Here is a 20311-nt window from a genome sequence, read left to right on the forward strand (position 1 = left end):
TTTAGAACTTTCTGGATATCTGCATGTATTTCTTTCCAATATTTCTTTGTCCTTTTGCATTTCCACCACACATGGTAAAAAGTGCCATCCTCCTCTTTGCATTTCCAACAAATCATTTGGTAGTTCTTGTACACCTTCTTGATATCTTTCGGGCTGATGTACCATCAATAAAACATCTCGTACCAGTTTTCCCTCCGTGCTTGACCCAGTGTTGAAAATATATCTCTTCTTCAAAGTTTTGCATCCGTCTTATTATACACATCTTTATTTGTTCTGTCTCTGTATCATATTGAAGTAGGTTATATATTTGTCCTCACAAATGATCTTTTTGTTGTATAATCACCTTTTAAAATTCAGTCATTTCCCTTATTTCACCTCTTTCTCTGTGGACGTCCTTTTTAAAACTTGAGTTTAATTGAAAATATAATAGTAGTTGTACTTTTTTCCCTTCTCCTTTTATCTTTTGCCAAGACTTGACTTTTCCTTGTGGGTTTATTATGTCTCCATCTGTTATAAAGTCATTATTTTTTCTCACACGTTTATCATGATATGCATCTATGTGTGACATTAAGGGGGATATTGAGGGACTAATTCTTCCATCCTCCCACTTTTCAAACTTTATATTCGGTTTTGTTGAATTTCATATGTTTTCTGCCCACTTAGCGTTTGTTGTGTGTTGTTTCCATGCTAAGGTGTTTCTTTCATGAAAGGGTTCCTAAAATCTGCCAGAACCCATCCCTAGGAACTTGTCCTAAAGTCAGGCAAAGCTCTTTTTGCTTGGTTCAGTCTGCAAGTCTTTGTCGCCTTGTTTTCTAAATATTTCAGACAGTTGTACCTGTCTGGGTGCCAACTTGCAAGTGGGCATAAAGTATGACTTCCATGATTTGGCTTCTTATGTGACATTTTAAAAAATCAGAAGACTTGGCCAATGTTTTTGTTCTTCTGAGGCTGGACCAGCTGTTGTGTGAAGAATTAGTGCCAAGAGGCCTGTCATTTTGCATTTTTCATGTTGTCAAGTTTTATAGTATATTTATTTCTTATGCTAGATGCTAGTGTGACACTTGTACATTGAGGTTCTCAAAGCATTACATAACCCCCTTTGGGGAGAATTTGGAGGCTGCTGGCCAAATGCGTTGCCTAGTGGAGTATAATATTATCGAGTCCGCCCTCCAAAGCAGCCATTTCCTCCAGTTTGGTGTAGTGGTTAAGAGCAGCGGACTCTAATTTGGAGAACCGGGGTTGATTTCCCACTCCTCCACATGCAGCCAGCTGGGTGACCTTGGGTCAGTCACAGTTCTCTCAGAGCTGTTCTCTCAAGAGCAGTTCTTTCAGAGCTCTCTCAGCCCTACCTACCTCACACCCTAGGGTGTCTGTTGTGGGAGAGGAAGCGAAGGAAATTGTAAGCCACTCTGAGACTCCAAGTGAAGGGCAGGGTATAAATCCAACTCTTCTTCTTTTGAAACTCTTGGTTGGGGCTTAATTTGAGCAAGGTTTAGCCCCAGAACCTATCTGGAATCTAGAAGTTAATCCTGGAACTTTAGGAGGAGAGGCTGTGGCTCAATGGTAGGGTTTGCCATGAAGAAGATTCCAGGCAGCCCTGTAGCTAGATGATTTTCATTGGGGGGGGGGCCCACGGGGGCCCTGCCTTCTCCTTCAGTGTGCACAACCCCCCCCAGGCCCTGCTGCTCTTGGCTGCCTTTGAGCAGCCCACAGCCTTCTCCAGTGGAGGACAAGCCAAGCCCCGATGGCCAAACAGGTGCCTCGCCCTCCTGCGGGGCCACAGCCGGGGATGCCCATTACAAGCTGGCCAACGTGCCTCCTACACACCGGGCGCCTTGTCATCATCAAACGAGGGGCAGCTGCCTCTGCCATTGGCCGGAGGGATGCTGGATGGGTGCAGTGCTGCCAGAAGCACGTGCTGGAGAGGCAGATGGATGCTGCCCTTGGCTGGCCGCCAGCGAGGGATTGGCCCAGATGGTACTGCTCACCTGGGACAAAGGTGACATCTCGCTCGCCCACTCCTTCCCTCCCAGTCTTGCCTCTCCACTGGGGACATTGCAGATTCGGGAGGGGGCACCACCCCCACATAGCTACAGCCCTGATTCCAGGTTCAGTCCTTGACATTGGCAGCTAAAAGGATCAGGTGGTAGGTAATGTGAAAGATCTGTACCTAAGACCTTGGAGAGCCACTGCTGGTCTAAGTAGACACTACTGACTTTGATAGTCAGGGGTCTGATTCAGTATAAGGCAGCTTCATGTGTGTTCAGCATGTGAAGGGAATGATCATCAATCATGCTTGTATTGCAGCCCTTCTGCTGAGGAACTCACAAGTACGACTGCTCCTTCAAGCTGTAGGTTGCATGTGTGAGTGGATAACCCTAGACAGAATGTCCATACCTCAGATAATAATAATAATAAGAGATTGGGTTTATACCCCGCCCTTCACTACCCAAAGGTATCTCAGAGCGGCTTACAAACTCCTTTCCCTTCCCCTCCCCACCACAGACACCCTGTGAGATAGGTGGGGCTGAGAGAGCTCTTGACAGAAACTGCTCTTTTTCAAGAACAGCTCTTATCAGAACTATGGCTTGCCCAAGGCCATCCAGCCAGGTGCAAGTGGAGGAGTGGGGAATCAAACCCAGTTCTCCCAGATTAGAGTCCGCACACTTAACCACTACACCAAACTGGCTCTCTAATAAGGTTCAGACACCTAGTTTTCCCCCAAGTATCTATAGATCAAGAGCTAGAAATGTCTCCTTCATCCCTGAATCTAGTTTTATCTGAGAGTCCCACTGTTTCCTGCTTCCAGCTGCCATTGCTGAGGCCAGTAAGAGGAGGGCACCATCCATCGTGCCTGGCTCCAGCTTCAGCTGACAATCTCTCTCCCAAGGAACATCTTACATTGAATCATAACTGTAGTTTGCAATGGATTTTGATTGCTGTGAGCTGTTTTGGGAGTTAAGTTTTTGCAGAAAAGCTTTATAAAGAAATGTTCTAGGACTTAAGCCTATATGGGAGCCATACCTTCTAACCAAAAACCCACTTCTTAAGATCAGGTTTGGATTGGTAAGCTGTGTGCAGTACACACTCAGAGATGCCTTTTCATAAGTTCCCTGACGTAGTATAGTTTGGAGCTGGTGCAACGTAGTGGCTACGTTTGTGAGCCATGAACTGGGAATTCTTACTCCCCCATCTACAATTGGAGGATAGTAATACTGACCTACCTTAATGGCACATTGTCTGAGAAAGTGAGTTTTTTTTATGCCTGGGCAATTGAAAAAGCTGGTTGCTTCCAAGGTTTGTTACATCTGATGAAGTGGGCTGTGGCCCATTAAAGCTTCATGTTGCAGTACATTTGTTTTGCCTTTAGAGTCCCACAAAACTCTTCTAGACTTATTGAGATATCTAGTAAGCTTTCAAAAAATTATTTGGAAATGATAAATATTGCTATATTATAGTTTCCGAATATATACTTATTATATCTCATTCTGACCTAGGTTTCCCTCCCCCTCCAGCAGTCTCTCATCTAAGGGATCGGTCTGTTTTACACCTACCCAGCCTCATTGGTTCTGCATCACCAGATGTTCCCAAATGGGCACCATTATTAATGGCACTGAAAAAAGCTTATGGGGCCAAGGCCTGCCTGGAATTAAACTCTTACTCTGGCTTCAGTTATGTTGTCAACAATGACTTTGTGAACATGTACCTGACATTTTTTTTAATACTAACCACACTGTGGTGAGGGTTGATTACTTCTAGGTAAATACTTTGCAGGGAGAAAAGTGTCTTCAGTTTCCTCTCGAATGGGGGTGGATGGAAAAGAAAACACTGAATGGGGTAGATAAAGACCCTAGGAAAGGAACCGTTTCACTGGCAATGTTCAACAAACAAGATTTGGGGAGGGTTATGAGAAGCGAAAATTGTTGGCATTCATCCTAACAACCATGGAAATGAAATGAACAAAGCAAAAGGAATCTGAGAAGCAGAAGTAGCGATACTGTGTACAATAGAATATTTTTTAAAAAAAATTACGAAAAAGGAAAGTGTTGGCTCATGTGGCTACATTTGAAAAACACTGTGCTTTTCAGATACCCTGGCTAGGAAGAGAACCAAGGCTGACTGAAATAACAGGGATTCTAAGGCTGTCTGTAAGAATGGCATTAATTGGATTTACATCAGAAACGGGTTTTGCATTTTAATTCCGAAAGGCAGCAATCCAGAACTAATTTACTGCAGAGCGGTCCTGTTAAAGCTGTTCGGACTGCTCCGGAAGGAAGGAGGGTTCTGGCTTTACAGTGGATGGCATGCAACATTTTCTCAAGAGGCAAGGAAATGGAAAAGAGACCTGGATGGAGGTGAGAATATAATGGAAGAAAATGAGAAAAACATTGGGTAGTTCTTTTATTTTTCCTAAAAAGGGTGTCTCACCTGAAATCTCACAATTAAGTGTACATAAACTGAGAAAAGAAGCCTGATGCAAGACACTAGAGAGCCAGTTTGGTGTAGTGGTTAGGAGCACGGACTCTAATCTAGGAGAACCGGGCTTGATTCCCCACTCATCCACATGCAGCTGCTGGTGTGACCTTGGGTCAGTCACAAGTTCTCTCAGAGCTGTTCTCTCAAGGGCAGTTCTCGAGAGAGCTCTCTCAGCCCCACCTACCTCATGGGGTGTCTGTTGTGGGGAGGGGAAGGGAAAGGGGTTGTAAGCCGCTCTGAGACTCCTTCGGGTATTGAAGGGTGGGATATAAATCCAATCTTTTATCTTCTAAGGGCACAAGGCAGCCAAAGTTAGGCACTTCGAAGTCCCAGTGATTTAACTGGGCAAGTTCAGCCAGAAAATTAAGAATGTGCTTATGTTTCTCATACTTACCTGTGTTTCACAAGTAAAAATAGTGACATATTTATAATGCACTTACTTCTGTATCAAGGATCGATGCCTGAATTGCCTCTTAACACACAACATTACTCAGTGCTGAAGGTGCTTGTTATAATATGTTGATGATGTAATTGGTTATTCTTCAGTAGCATCCAGATAGGGAGCTGTGGTAGTCCATGCCTGATGAAATTTGTTCCAGCAGAAACTTTCATGGAGCAGAGCTCACTTCATCAGATACATAGGATTGCAGATCCATCAGGCCCAATTTATATAATATATACAACAGAAAGGAGAGGAGGTATGTTTCAGTTATCTTGCCATCCTGTGATAATAAATACTAGATTCAAGGCATCTTTGTGAAAAAAAATTATACTAGAAAAACATGATTGTCTTACAGTATGTTAGCTGTTTGAGATACACTTAAGCAACTTCAGCGTGTGAAATGGCAAGCTGTACTCAGCCTGGTGCTTCATTGTTCATGCTTTTATCCACATGGGCATTAGGGACCAGATGTGTCCAATTCCCAGAGATTTAATTTCCAGAGATCCTTAGGGTGACAGCTGAACATTTAAGGAGGACAACCCTAGTTTCTTGCATGAATAACATTTTAACACGGAATCCGCAAAAGGCAAAAATAGGAGCAGCTTACAAAGAAAAGATACCAGAAAACAGGAGCTATCTATTGTAGATAGGAATAGCTTATGCTTTCTCCCACTGAAATCAATGGAATTTACAATGTACGCCTAAACCTGTTCACTCAGATGTCCCACTGTCTTCACTGGAGCTTGTTTGCCTAGTAAATGTGTTTAGAAGTTATACCTTAGTTGGATCTTGTCCCAAGTCTTTTTTCCTCAAGATTAATTCATATCCTATTTGTTCTACTTTAATTAAGTCCCCTTATTTCTAGGGAAATGAGAATTTAGTAAAAATAAATGTGCAAGCTGAGGGGAAAATGAAAGGGAAACATTAGCAGCTCACATTAATAATGCATACATTAAAAGCCTCTCGGGAAAACATACAATGTAAGTTTAAAACCTCTTTCTTAAATGGACAAAATCCCCCCTCCCCTGGTTAATAAAGCCCAATGTGGAATGGTATCTGTGCTTTGGAATTAATCTTCCTGAGAATTTCAGTCTTCATGTCTTTTAAAAATTGCAGACCTCTAGCCTTCATGGATGCATGGAAATTTGTTCCTGGTGCAGAGACTTGTGTACACCTTCAGTTCTTTGTTCACTTCAATGGAGGGGATGATGCAGTCCACACACAGGGATAAAAATACATGGAAGTGAATGGGGAAACCTCACTTGCGTGAGAGTTCCATGTGGGTAACATGGTAAGATGAGGTTCTGAATCAAGATGAGCAAGTAGGAAAGTCTCTTGTTCTGAAGGCAGAGCAGGGAATGGCTTCTGCATGAGCTCATGGCTGGCTGGCTGGCCTGGCTAAGGACAGAGTATGTATGCCATCTCTGCTGTAAGCCCTCAAGATACAAGTAGGAAAAAATGAAAGAAAATGGACAGCATTGGGTGCTTAACCTTACAGCTCCTATTGTTCTGTTTCTACAGTCTGCTGTAACTGGACAAACAGTCTTATAAGCACTCCGAACTTGCAATGCACAGCTATGGTGGAGTTGTGGGTATGTTCTAGGTTACACTCAGTGTGTAAGAAGCTATGACGAGGCCCAACAATGCTGGTCAGCAACTTTTGCACACAGCATATGTTTAAAGCACTTCAAAAAGATCTGATCATCTAATCCAGTGTCTTGTTTCCCCTTGGCCAACTGGGTGTGTCTCGGAATCCCACAAGGAGGGCATGGAAGCAGTAGCCATCCCTACTGTTGTCCACCCCCCATAAGTGGGATTCAGGTGTTTCCTGCCTCACATCATGGAAGATCTGTTTAAATGTCATAGCTACTAACTACTGCTAGATTACTCTTCCATGAATCCCCTTTTCAATTAAGCCAGTTGCCATCACCGTGTCCCATCACAGCAAGTAATCACTTAACTATTTTTGTGATGTGCAGGGGTACGTTTTTCTGTCCCAAATCTACTGCCAGTCCCTCCCAGAATCCTCTGTGTTCTGCGGCAAGCAAAGCTTCAGGGGAAGGGGAGAGTTCAGTGTGCCAGAAGTTCCATGAAAGCAGAAAATTAAAAAACCTACACACAACAGTAGAGAGAGGGATCTAGCTCTCCAGTTCTCCATGTGGAACCACATTGCACATGATGACTTTTATGTTTGGTTCAGTTTTGTATTGATTCATTGCAATTGCTTTGGGCAATGGTGTCACTTTGCTCGAACATGGCATTAGAAAGGTAAGATGTGAATGAATCAAGATAATATTTGAAACTCTTGGGCAGGGGTCTGGGATTTCACCCCAACACTGCATGCTTAACTTCTTTGTGAATGTGCCAACGGACACAAGCAGACCCCGATGAATTTGGAGAGCACCCTCAAATAATAGACCCAGTGTCCAGGTCATGCATGTTCATGTTTATTTGAAAAAATGTTTCTGCTTGTGTAAGCTTGGCTTAATTTCCTGCAATCTTAATGGAGGATTTACTTTTGATGAGTCCAAACACAAATCCTCTTTCCTGTTCTTTCTTGTTCAAGGCTACATGAAAAAGGGCGGTACCTAAGCAATTGCTGGGGGTGGGAGAGAGGAGGGAAGCATAAAAACCAACGACTGCCCTGGGATTCCATCTAATGCTGCCTATAAAAAGCAGCTTTTCAAACGCAATCTGGGAAGACAAGCAGAGGGCTGCCAGACTCAAAAGTGTTTGAAGAGGACTGATTGCTTGTATTTATAGAAGGACGAATTCATTTTTCCCGGGCCGATTGTTGGTTTGCTGCTGCCCTATTAAGTCTGTCGTATGGGTAATAACTACTCTGTGATGCACAGTACCCAGATTCATTTGGATAGCACATTTTAATCTTTTGCAGTTCAGGCCTTTGGAACAACTCAATTAGGAGGTTTCAGGCTCCCCCTGGTGCTGGTTTCGTGTTTCTAGTGTGGGCTTTATAATAGCTGCATTTGAGTTTGTACTGGACGCCTGCGGCACAAGATTCAGTTGGCTGTTTTAGAATCCTTCCATTGGTGCCTGCGTAAACATTGTCAAAATTCACTCGTCCCTCATACAATACATGCACTGCACTATCTCCAGCGCTCTCAAACCCTTTAGGATTTCCAGATCCAGGAGTGGATACTGTGATCCACTTATGCAAGGAATGTGGTTGTTCTCCCCTGCCCCCGGCAGTCTCTTCCAACCCTGGGAAAGTTGATTTCTGGGGTCAGAGGGCCCACATGGAATAATAGGTGTCAAAATTGCTTTTCCTGCCTCTTCCATCAGCTGAGTTGCACAGATGGAAGATGGAGTGTGGAGCAATTTTTCTCACTGCCGCTCCCTGACCCACATGGCTGTTGTTCTTTGTAGGTCTAACAATGCTGGGAATCCATTTTCCTGGGGTTGGAGGGGGGGGGGCTGGTGAAAGAGTGACAAGTCATTGGATCCAACCTCCAGAGTCTGACAATCAGACTGATCTAACATGCACCAGTTAAAGTGCTATTGAGCCTGATTCCTGCTATCTCTGTGAACATGTGGAAGACAAAAGTACAGATTTAAATGTGTTTGTACTAGTTTTTAAAAAATCAACTGATGGCCATCAAGTAGGCTTACAATTGTATCTCAGCCGTGCTGGCGGTTTCTGTGACACCTATGAAATATACAATTTGAGGCATATTTTTATTTGTCCTTCCTCCAGGGTGGTGAACTGGGGAAATCATATCTTGCAAATAGTGTCTACAGGGACAATCCCCAAGTGATACTTAGTGCTTTGAAATGGCTGTGAGATGGGCCAAATGAGGAAGTGAATCCCTCACTTCGGTTCTTGTGTGGAGTTTTCTATGGAAGAGACAGCCTGTGAGTTGACTTCTCCCATGTTCTGCTGCTCACACGAGTGAAGTATCTACGTTAAGAGTTGTTTGTGGAAATGGGCAGACAATGGATTGTAAGAATCAGCTCTGAGAGAAAAGAGATATTGATTTCTTGCTTGTTTGATTTCATATACCGCCCTCTCTTAACGGCACAGAGAAGCTTTCTGCAGTTTAGTTGTATGTGTGGGTCTGTATTTCTTAAACGACTTACTAAAAATTGACCACATAAATAGACCCAGGAAGAGAGAAGGGAGGGAGAGGAGCAGAGAGAAAAGAGTCAGCCATCCCATACATGGAGCATGCTGAGTTCCCCTGGACGTGGAGGAGTGGATCTGCAGGAGCAATGGAAAAGTGGTCCATGAGCAAGTGTGTGCTGCTTCCTTTGCCTTTGTCCCTTGTGCAGGCAGGAACGATTGTTTTAACACCTCTGTTCTCCTCCCTCTGTCACTTGGCTGTCTCATCTAGAGCAGTTAGTCTCATGTTCTTAGTTAAACCAGGCCAGTACATGTGCAATCCTGTCATGTGTCAACTTCAGTATGCCAGCACAATGCCTGCCTTGGCTATGGATATCCAGGGTGCTAACATTGCATATATAGCAGCTGAGGGTTCAGCTTAGTGTCATGTGGGTAGGGTAAGTTTTTCTTGTCTGTCAGCAGCACTTTAAATTGAGTGTCTCCTGGATCTTATGGTGGGGGAGGCATCAGCGCCGCTTGCCTTGCTTAATTAGATTCCCGTGTGAACTGAACTTGTGTTTATGGTATGAGCCGTTGGAGTTCTCAGGCTGCTTCGCGCCTTTTCTAATCAACTCCCTTGCGAGGGAGTTTAGCCCATTGGGTTATCCAAGTTTGAAGTTCCTATATTATACTGCCCCTGTGTATTGTAGTCATTCTGGACAATTCTCTGTATGTTCATGATCAACCATGCTTTGGAAATAAATCTTACTTCTTTGGAACGTGGGTTTGTTCTCCTGCTTTGGGGGTCTGACACTAACATTGCATATATAGCAGCTGAGGGTTCAACTTAGTGTCATGTCTTGTGTGTCAGCAGCACTTTAAATTGAGTGTCACCTGGCTCTTATGGTGGGGGAGGCATCAGCGCCGCTGCTGGGGGCCCCGGCACGCAACAGTGCCTTCATCTGTCTGCCTCCTTTACCACTACAACAGTGCACTGAGAGAAACAAAGCCCTGTTGTTCACAAAAGTATGGGATGGGGACCACACATTTCATTTCCAGGCCTTGCTTTTCAGTGTGTGCTGACTCTGTTGCAGTTCCTTTGGCCACCTTAGCTTTCGACCAAGCTCCCTTCCTGTTCAGTTCTCCTGTTTCTCTCCATTTCCCCACCACTCCTGTTAGCAACATACATTTCTTCCCCTCTGTAGGCCCTCTGAAGTTTTCTCATGGCCACCCTTTGTTGTTAGTCTTTCCCCCCTCTCCTCTGCCCTCCTTTGCCTGAAGTAAGCGACCCTTTCCTCGGGGTATTTTTTTTTTTTGTCCACTGCTTCCTCTGTCACCTTCCTCTAGCCTGGCTCTGGTTCCCTTACCGTCTTACTTCCTAGAGCTCTTTGTGCTGAACTGACCAGTCTTCCTTTCCAGAAAAGGTAACATCGCCTATCAATGCTCCCTCTAAGCTGCGGAGTCTTGTGAGCAAAAATTCTACTTCATGAGCTACTGGCACGAAAGTTGTGAGTGAGCGATTTGGCTACTGCATAACTTAGTTTGCTCCGGAGCCATCCTTCGTGAGCTAAGACAAGAATGTGTGAGCTGGAGGCTAAAAAACTGTGAGCTAGCTCACACTAACTCAGCTTAGAGGGAACACTGTCGCCTATCCCTAGGGCATTGGTGGGGGCTTCCTCAGCCAAACTGACCCATAGCTCTGGGCTTTGTCTGGCATTACCCTTAGTGGCATAGGAACAGCTGCACACTGGCCAGATAAGAGGACCCTATACTGTGGCTTCCTCCCACTTCAGTGTCGCTCTGGTTTATGGAAGGGGCAACACTGATGTGGGAAGGAGCCATGGCATGGACTCCTCCTGTGTGACTGTAGACTTCTGACTTGCTGTTAAAGGTAATACCCAAAATGGTGGCAGAGTATTGCAAATATTCTGTCGCTGATAGCTCCCCTCAGAAGATAGATGTTGATGAATCACCTCAGCTGAACCAAGGGGTGACAAGAAGCTTTAGTCCCATTACGTGCCTTAGCGCATTGAAGCGTACATATTTACAGATGAATAAGCTACTCCTGGAAGTTTTTCCTCCCTGGATGCCACAGGTACTTGGCAGCGATACTATGTACTGATCACATGCTCTGCTCGTTTTATAGGAGCTCCTCAGAGATGATGTCTGCTCTGCGCTGGAAGAAGTAGTGGAACTTGAGGAGCCGTCAAGTGTCAAGAGGACTCCGACAAAGGTAAATGTAATGTTTCCAGCAAGTACCTGTCACACATCTCAATGCACTTAAGTTAGTAGCTCCCAACATGGTACTGCATGTTGGCATGGGAGCAGTGTGTTCATTGCTTTGTAGGATTTGGGTTTCTTTGGAGTGCAGCTTGAATTTCCTGTGTTATTGTCTTCTTGGCCCAAAGGCAGGCCTTAAGCCATGTCTGCCATACTTGGTCCGTTGGTCTGCAGTGGCTTACTATGGAAAGTCTGCCTCCCATGTGATTTCTGATAGAGGTTATCTTGCTTTTCAAATTCTGTATTGTGTTACTTGGAACTTGCCAAGCCAATATTTTAATTTTGATGTCCAGTTGGCATTTTGTTTGTGCCCTGCAGCATATTAAGCTGGTGTAACTGAAGTGCCCAGTGCTTTGCTTATTAAATATTTATATTATGGGATTTTAGCTTTTCCCTCATTCTGGACAAATTTCAAGAGAAACATGTTTGAGGGTATTCATTCTGTTTTTAATATTTGAAGTAGTGGTCTAAAAACAGGTCTAAAAGCAGAGAAGTATGAAGCTCCTTTGAGTAATTTACTAGACTTGTCCAGAAGCCTTTGGCTTCCTCAGATTCATTTCTTGAGCAGTATCATCCCCAAATTTACTTTGGGTTTGGCTTTACTGACAACCTTGGGATCTAAAGAATGCCCTGTCAGAAAATTGACAAAAACTTTTGGCCTCGCTCGAAATCCTCTGATTTGCTCTGAACTTTTATGGCATGGTTGCTAAACTCTTTTTGGCTTTTGCCTTTAGTTATTTGCTCTGTCCATTATGAATAAAGTTTTGTTGCATTGTTTATAGCATATAGTGACTTTACCAATGGGACTGTGATGATTGGTCCATTTACCAGCACATCTAAGTGTTGTAATAATGCTTTGCTTCAGCTGCCCTCAGATTGGCTGGGTAAATGTGTGTTAAGGTGATGACTAAGGGACTGAATTCCTGCACACCATAAATGGGTGTGCCTTGTAAGAGTTAAACCATGGAACAAATTAGAGGGAGGCTCTTGGACTGGGAGCAGGACCTAGTGCAAGATGTGAGTTTTGCTGGAACAATGACCTCTGTGCAATTGTTCAGCATTTGTGTAAATGGAAAGCTGCCCAACAAGGCCATATTTGTAGAAAACGTCACCAATCTTTTAGAGTTTTTAAAGCATTTACAAGCATGTGGATCTTTTCTTGAGCAGTATCATCCCCAAATTTACTTTGGGTTTGGCTTTACTGACAACCTTGGGATCTATAGAATGCCCTGTTAGAAAATTGATGAAAACTTTTGGCCGAAAATTGATGAAAACTTTTGGCCTTGCTCGAAATCTATTCATATTTTCTCTCAAGAGAAATCCTCTGATTTGCTCTGAACTTTTATGGCATGGTTGCTAAACTCTTTTTGGCTTTTGGCTTTAGTTATTTGCTCTGTCCATTATGAATAAAGTTTTGTTGCATTGTTTATAGCTTATAGTGACTTTATCAGTGGGACTGTAATGATTGGTCCATTTACCAGCACATCTAAGTGTTGTAATAATGCTTTGCTTCAGCTGCCCTCAGATTGGCTGGGTAAATGTGTGTTAAGGTGATGACTAAGGGACTGAATTCCTGCACACCATAAATGGGTGTGCCTTGTAAGAGTTAAACAATGGAACAAATTAGAGGGAGGATCTTGGACTGGGAGAAGGACCTGGTGCAAGATGTGAGTTTTGCTGGAACAATGACCCCTGTGCAGTTTTTCAGCATTTGTGTAAATGAAAAGCTGCCCAACAAGGCCACATTTGTAGAAAACGTCACCAATCTTTTGGAGTTTTTAAAGCATTTACAAGCATGTGGATAAGGGTGGAATAGCAGCCATTATATTCTTGGAATTCTGAAAAAGTTTTTGGCAGGGTCCTGTGCCAGAAGCTCCCAAGTAAGCAATCAAGGGATAAGATAAACAGGTCTTCTCATGTATTAGAAACTCGTTAAATGACAGGAAGCAGAGAGGGATAAATAGTTCTTGCGGTGGAGGGAATAAGCAGTGAAGTTCTACAAGTATCTGTATTGGGATCAGTGCTATTCAGTGAGTTCATAAATATTCTAGAATCAAGTGTGAGCAGTAAAGGGGCCAAGTTTTCAGAGGATACCAAATAATTCAGGGTAGTGAGAACCAAAATGGAAATGCAATAAGAGGATCTCTCTAACTTTGGTGAGCGGGCAACAATGTGGCCAATGAGGTTCAACATAAATAAGTTTAAAGTGGCTCACAATGAAGCAAAAAATCCTAATTGTGTGAAATACATTATTGGGGTCTAGACTGGCAGTAACTGACCATAAAAGAGTTGTTCAAATTGTTGTACAGTAGACAGCTCAGTGAAAATGGGTGGACTTAATGTGTGGCAGGTGTGAAAAAGCAAATTCCAGACTAGGTATTAGGGCCAAGATTAAAAATAGAACTGCCAGTATTGTAATAACACTGTATAGGTCTGTTCTGGTCCAGGTGGTAGCCTGCATCATGAAAGGGAAGGAAGGCCAGCTACAATAGCTTATGCAGGTCCTTCGTCAACTCCTTCCCTCAGTAGCCTTTACCACTCCTGCCAGGTAGTCTGTTTTTCTCTTCTCTGCCTCCAACCAATAGCCTTTTCTTTATAACGCTATAGGTTTCTTATACAACCCAGCAATCTCACAACTACCCAATAGTGGGATGGCTTTAGGCATGGGGTATGAAAACAAAGGCTCAGTAACTTACTAATTTTTATTTTAAGCATCAATAAAATAACACACACACACACAAGAGTTCTTAAGCAGCATATGCAAAGACCATAGGACCATTTGGGGTAAGAAAATTAACTTGTTCCCCATGTTGCTAAGATTCTAAAATAAAAAGTCTTGTAGCTCCATCTGGTTTGCTCTTTGCTCTTCTTGCTGTAATCAAGTTCTCTAGGGCTGCGGTCACACCCACACACAGTTCACACAGTAAAAATCCGGTTGGAAAGTGCACTGAAAGTGGGATGAAAGTGGATTATTTAGTGTGTGTGACCGCAGCCTAGCAATGATTTCACCTCTGGCATTGTAATGCCATTATTTCCACTCTTGCTTGTTGGCCTTTAGTTCTTCTTGTTTATATAGCTTAGATCAGGGGTCCTCAACCTGTTTGAAGCCTGCAGGCGCCTTTGCAATTCTGACACAAGGCGCTGGGCACAACCACAGAATGGCTGCTGCGAGGAGGCGGAGCCAACCACCAAATGTCAGGGAGTGAGGTTTTGCATAACGCTAATAGTAATTCTCCAGCATTTCAGGCAGGAACTTGGTTTAACAGGATGCATTATAAAATGAACATATTGTTCAAAAATATTTTATCGCAGGCATATGTCTTACTATCTTTGGGCTGTGGTGGCAGTGGCTGACAAAGTAACTTAAAAACAAACAAACACCTGCATTGGCCAATCACCTCTTTAATGGCCAAACAGAAGCCCTGCTGGGCAAAAGCCCCACCTGGCCCTTTCCATCTTGCAAGAACATTTGGCAGGTGCCAGGAAAGGTGTTGGGGTGCCATGATGCCTACAGGTGCCACGTTGGGGACCCCTGACTTAGATCTTGTACATCTTCCCAGATCTTGACAGTCAGTGAGGGCATCACTGAGTATCAGTTTCACTTCTCAAAAACTTACTCTTTAAGTCCCTGGGTGACCTTGCCAGTTTCTCTCAGACTAATCTGCCTCTTAGGGTAATTGTAAGAATAAAACAGAGGAAGGGTGTCATAGGTACACCAGCCTGAACTCCTAGAAGAGAGGGTGAGATAAAATTGTGATTGATTGGTATCGAGGACAGCCATTTCCGTTATGCCAGATCATTTCTCCCTTTCTCTGCAGGAGCCTGAGAAGAAACCTGTACATTTTAGATACATAGAAAAGGATCTGAGGAACCTCCATAAAGACCTTGTACACACGAGGTAAGAACAATGAAGTCACATCATGCAATAGCAGGGAAAGGTCTGAAGGCGCACAGTAAAGCATCCATTCTGAAGCTAATAATTCTGAGTGTGGTCAGTCCCGAAACAGGAGGTGCCGTAGAAAGCCTGTGTTTTCTGCCTTGACAGAAATAAATGGCTTCTGTGAAGAAAGCAAAGGAGTGTACTTGAGGATGCCATTTAGAGTAGGTGATAACCCTGCTGCCTGGCCTTGGTGACCCCATTGTCCAGGCCGAGGGCTGATTTTTTTTGGCCCAGATTGCAGCCTCTTTGCTCCATAGAACTCAGTGTGAGTCTCTTGAGAACTGAGCCAGAACCTACGTATGTAGCCTCACTGTTTTGGGGGGAAGGGCTGTGGTTCAGTAGTAGCATACCTTTTTTGCTACTACTCCCAGATTCAATCCCTGGCGGCCACACTTGAAGGATCTCAGGCAGAAGATGTTAGGTTTGTCTCTTCTACCTGTGTCCTTGGAGAACCACTGCCGCACGGACCAGATAACACCGAACTAAGTAGAACAATGGTCCAATTTAGTGTAAGACACATATACGTGTGTTCACTGCTTGGCCCCTCCCTGGCTTGTGCTTTTTACATGTGATAATACCGTGTAATATCTTTCAAATTGCTCTTGCTCATTAGCTTCATCTCTTCCTACATAGGATCCTTTGAGCCTCCTGATGTTTGATTATTTCGTGGCTTTTGCCATAACAATATATGGGATGGCTTTTGTTGAATTGGACCAAAGGTCCTTCTAGACTTGTACTAGACTGTCTTGAATTTGACTTCCCAGCCCTGGGTTTACTTTAATGAGAGCTCCTTTTGAGTAATATATCCCAAGCTACTTTTCCCCTGCCCTGGCATGTTATCCAATTTCGTTCTGTCCTAGAATCAGAACATTGGTGCTAGGAAGAGCTCCAGAAATGAAACTATCAGCTAAGCAGCATGGAGCAAATCCACTAAATTCTTTTTAAAAAAACATAGAGTAGATCTTTTTTGTGAACTTTTCCTGGGTCTTCTAGGGAATGCACAAGCTCCTTTGCAGCAGCCAGCAAGCTATTGGTAGGCCATGAGCTACCCAATCCACTTACCGTACCCAAGGGTCCTTATAGATGTTGGGATTTAAACCTATGGATATGTAACTGCAGCAAAATAGACACTCCATATTCCCACTTTATATATCTGTATCCTGCTTTTCAGCCCAGTCTTCCCAGAGCTGCTTACAGCAATTAAAACAGAAAATCGCAGATAGAACAGAAGGTGGTAGGAATATGGGGCTTGCGTACGGCAAGCTCTTCTGGCTCCTGACAGTTGTTGTCACAGTCCAGGTTGCAGACCCTTCCTTCCAGAGGGCAGCAGCAGAAGGACTTGCAGGTGGACTGACAGTCAAGATGACGCCCCAGAGGCTGGCAGATGGGAATGATGCCAGCCCTCAGGAGCCGACCTTCCACTGCTGTGCACGTTTTCCCCGTGACTGATGTACATGCTTATTCCTGACACAGAGATACGATAATGTAGGAAGAGTGTCACGTATCAAGTGGCCCTCAGGGATGGCACGTTAAAGCTGAGCAGAGGTAGCTTAAGCTTCATTTGTATTCCCTTTGTAGGGGGACAACCCTTTTGGCCTTTGTGCAGTCTTTAATTTGAATATTAGTCTAAACGCTCTTACAGCACAAGCATCAAATGGCGCTAAGAATGTCATGATTTACTACTAATGTGGTTTAGTAACAGCCTTCTGTAAATAAACACTGACAAATTGCCACTGCCAGCAATAGAAGGGCACACATTATAAGACGAGTGTTTCCACCTAGAGTAACTTTGTTTAAAACGTTTACAAGGCATTCTGGGAGAACAATCCAAGTGAGCAAAATAAGGCAGGCTGATACTAATCAGTCTCAGGGAAATTATGATCTTTGACTTGCCTGGATGTCATAGCCTATGGCTCGCTCAGGTTTTTCCTGACATTAACTTTACTCATGAGGTGTGAGGTACGTGGGCATGCGTGTGGATGTGATAATCTGAATACTGGGCAGGCATTGAGGAAGTGTAGGGTTAAGGTCAGGAGCAAAACAGGAAATTGTCCTGGGGCAAGGAGCTCTGAGGAGCATCTGGATGTCCAGAATTGGTACTGATTTATAGCTGACAGTTTTGAGTTCTATTAGGCGCACCATTTCCCAGAGAATAGGCTGGATTCAACCAACTTTCCTCCCGGTGATAAAAAAGGAGGAGGGTCTTTGACCACTACGGATCATGGGACCAGCTTGGATAAAAGCCATGTGGGATGGGGGTCTGTACCAAGGAATGCAATTAGGTGAGACTGAGTAAAAAGCCTCTATGCTGATGACTAAAAAAAAAAAAAATTCCAGGCCTTCCAGAAGATGGCAGCTTTCCTAACAAGGTAACCCCAGGCTGATAAACAGGTGCTTGGCTGCCTTTAAGCCATTTCTCTTGTGACCCCTTGGGAACTGTGTTCTGTGGAGCAACGTGTAACCCAGGGAGTTGCGTGTACAACGCTGGTAGTGTTGGTGTTGATGGGGAATTAGGGCTGCCAGGTCCCTCTGAGCAGCCAGTAGGGGACGGGGGAGGGGGTGAGCTTACCAGGAACTGGGAGTTTCTTTGCATGTTTCGGCAACGTGCCCACATGACTCCCATTGTGACCCGGGAAGTGACTTAGGCACGTCCAGGGAACGCTTTGGTTTTGGGGCAAAAACTCTATGCTAGAATTAGTTTCTACCATAGAATTTTTGCCCCAAAACCAGAGCGTCTCCCCAGTGTGCTGACATCACTTTTGGGTCATGTTGAAGTCACATAGGCACGTTGCTGAAATGTTGGGTGTTCCTCCCTCATTTTTGAGGTAATCCCCCCCCCCTCCCGTGCCGGCCAGCTAATTTGTGGCAGAGAGGTGGGGCCTGGCAGTGGGGGACCCCCACCGGGGAGTTTGGCATCTGAACGGGGAATCCTTAATATCAACTCATCTACAATAGGTCTGAGGTCCTAGTTCTTGAATTTCACAGTTAAGACCCATGGATGATTCCTGGAATTAACATTGTATGGTTTCATACTAGCTGTGTTTAGGGTGGATTTGTCACTCTGTTTTTAAAGACAATTCAGATGAAGGTGATGTCAGTCTGTTGCATTCTTCTGTGCTCCGTGTTGTTTCTCCAAGGGTTTTCAGACCTGATTTGTGGTGATTTTCCCCCCATACTTAAAATGTAATTACTTTGCCAGGCACTGCCGGCCACTGGAGAGAAAGAGCTGTAGAAATTTCTCAGGGCTGCTCTCTTTAAAGTTTTCTTCCTTCTTGTCCTTCCAGTATAATTACTTCCTGTTTTATCCTAGCTGTTAGTGACTAAATCAGTTGTAAATTATAAGTTCCTGTTTGGGATGGGAGTGGGATGGGAATGTAAGTACTGTTTTTTTATTTTGCGGGCTGATCAAAACCTTTGCAAATGTTTAACTTCATTTTTATGATAATTTTTTCATAATCAAGCTGTTATGATCATAAGTAATAAAATGTAAGAAAGAATCCTCAGACTTAGGCTTGGTCCTCAGAGAGAGAAAATGCCAGAACCTCGGAGATTTTTTAAAATTAAAACATCAACACACCTGGTTTGCAGAAGGAAAGCCCATTTCTGTAGTGGATGCTACCTATGGCTTTAATTGATACAAATCCAGTGTGATCACAGGCTATTAAATTTGAGGACTAGTGCTATCTGAATCAGTAGAAATTACATTTAATTGCCTTCTTATCATAACACACACAATTACAAACTACAAACAGTAGGAGAGTGTCAAGTACAGATTAAAGGCGAGATAATAAAACTCCGGTTACTCAGTGAAATAGAGCCCAGAACAGTGCAGAACTGAGATGTCGAACTCAGTTGTTGCGAGGGCCGGATCTGACATTAGTGTCACTTTGTCGGGCTGTGCCATGTGTGCCATAAAATGTAGTGCCAGGTATAAACTTTATAAAAGACACAGGCAAATCCAATTAATATTATTTTTTTTACTCAAAACACAGACATGCATAAAACATTAACACTCTTATAGTACCTTCTTACAGTAACTCCCTGATGCCCACCTCCCACTTTCAACACCCATTACTCATTAGCACTGGGACAGTAAAAGGGACATAATGCACAGCCTCTGTCCTCTGGCAAGAAAGGTAATGACCAGTTGCCCGTGGGCCAGATAAAAGCCTTGGAAATGCTGTATGTTTGACACCCCTGGTGCAGAATATTGGTCTATCCAGTTTTGCAGACTTTTAGAAGGGAGTCTTGGACTGCAAGAAGATCAAAACAGTCAATCCTAAAAGAAATCAACCCTGACTGTTCCCTGGAAGGCCAGATAATGAAACTGAAGCTCAAATACTTTGGCCACCAAATGAGAAGGGAGCACTCACTGGAGAAGACCCTGATGCTGGGAAAGATTGAAGGTCAAAGAAGACGGGGATGGCAAAGGATGAGCAGCTGCAAGTGGAGGAGGAGTGGGGAATCAAACCTGGTTCTCCCAGATTATAGTAAGATTAGAGTATGTGTACTGGGAAAGACTGAAGGTCAAAGAAGACGGGGACAGCAAAGGATGAGATGGTTAGACAGTGTCATAGATGCAACGAACATGAAATTGAGCCAACTTCAGAGGACGGCGGAAGACAGGAGGGCCTGGCGGGAGCTGGTCCATGGGGTCGCAAAGGGTCGGACTCGACTGTGCGACTGAACAACAACAACTGCACTGGGAGGGAGCTTACATATTTTTTGGTAGATGCACAGTCCCCCGCCACCTCAAGCACAGGGTAAAATTGATCTTCCCGTGTACAGCCAGAGGGTCTGCGCCCAGAGCTGATTGGCTGTCCCTTGCAATAATCGCCGCCTCCATTTCCTGCCCAGAGCTTTTCTGAGTTTTATTTTTTCCTAAACTAATATTTAATTAGATAAACATACAAAATCCTTTTTAAAAAAAGACAAATAAAGCATGGGAGGAGAGGAGAAGATGCCTCTGTAGGGTTGCAAGCCTTCAGATGGGTCCTGGAGATTTGTCGAAATCACAGCTAATCTACAGACAATGGAGATCAGTTCCGGGGTGTGTGTGGAGGATGGACTCTGTGACATTATCCACTGCTGAGGTCCCTCCTTTCCCAGACCC

The 20311-nt window shown here is 44.0% G+C and overlaps 1 protein-coding gene across 1 annotated transcript in view; it reads left to right on the top strand.

Annotated features, from left to right (window-relative positions):
• CCDC60 (coiled-coil domain containing 60) overlaps positions 1 to 20311 on the top strand; it is a 60652-nt gene that overhangs the window by 7944 nt on the left and 32397 nt on the right. The window contains exons 2-3 of the mRNA XM_015425295.1: positions 11125 to 11211; positions 15077 to 15156. Coding sequence (XP_015280781.1) covers positions 11125 to 11211; positions 15077 to 15156 — 167 coding nt within the window. The remainder of the gene's footprint in view (positions 1 to 11124; positions 11212 to 15076; positions 15157 to 20311) is intronic.

The sequence above is a fragment of the Gekko japonicus genome, unplaced genomic scaffold, assembly GCF_001447785.1.
Source record: "Gekko japonicus isolate JY-2015 unplaced genomic scaffold, Gekko_japonicus_V1.1 scaffold135, whole genome shotgun sequence".
Classification (NCBI taxonomy): domain Eukaryota; kingdom Metazoa; phylum Chordata; class Lepidosauria; order Squamata; family Gekkonidae; genus Gekko; species Gekko japonicus.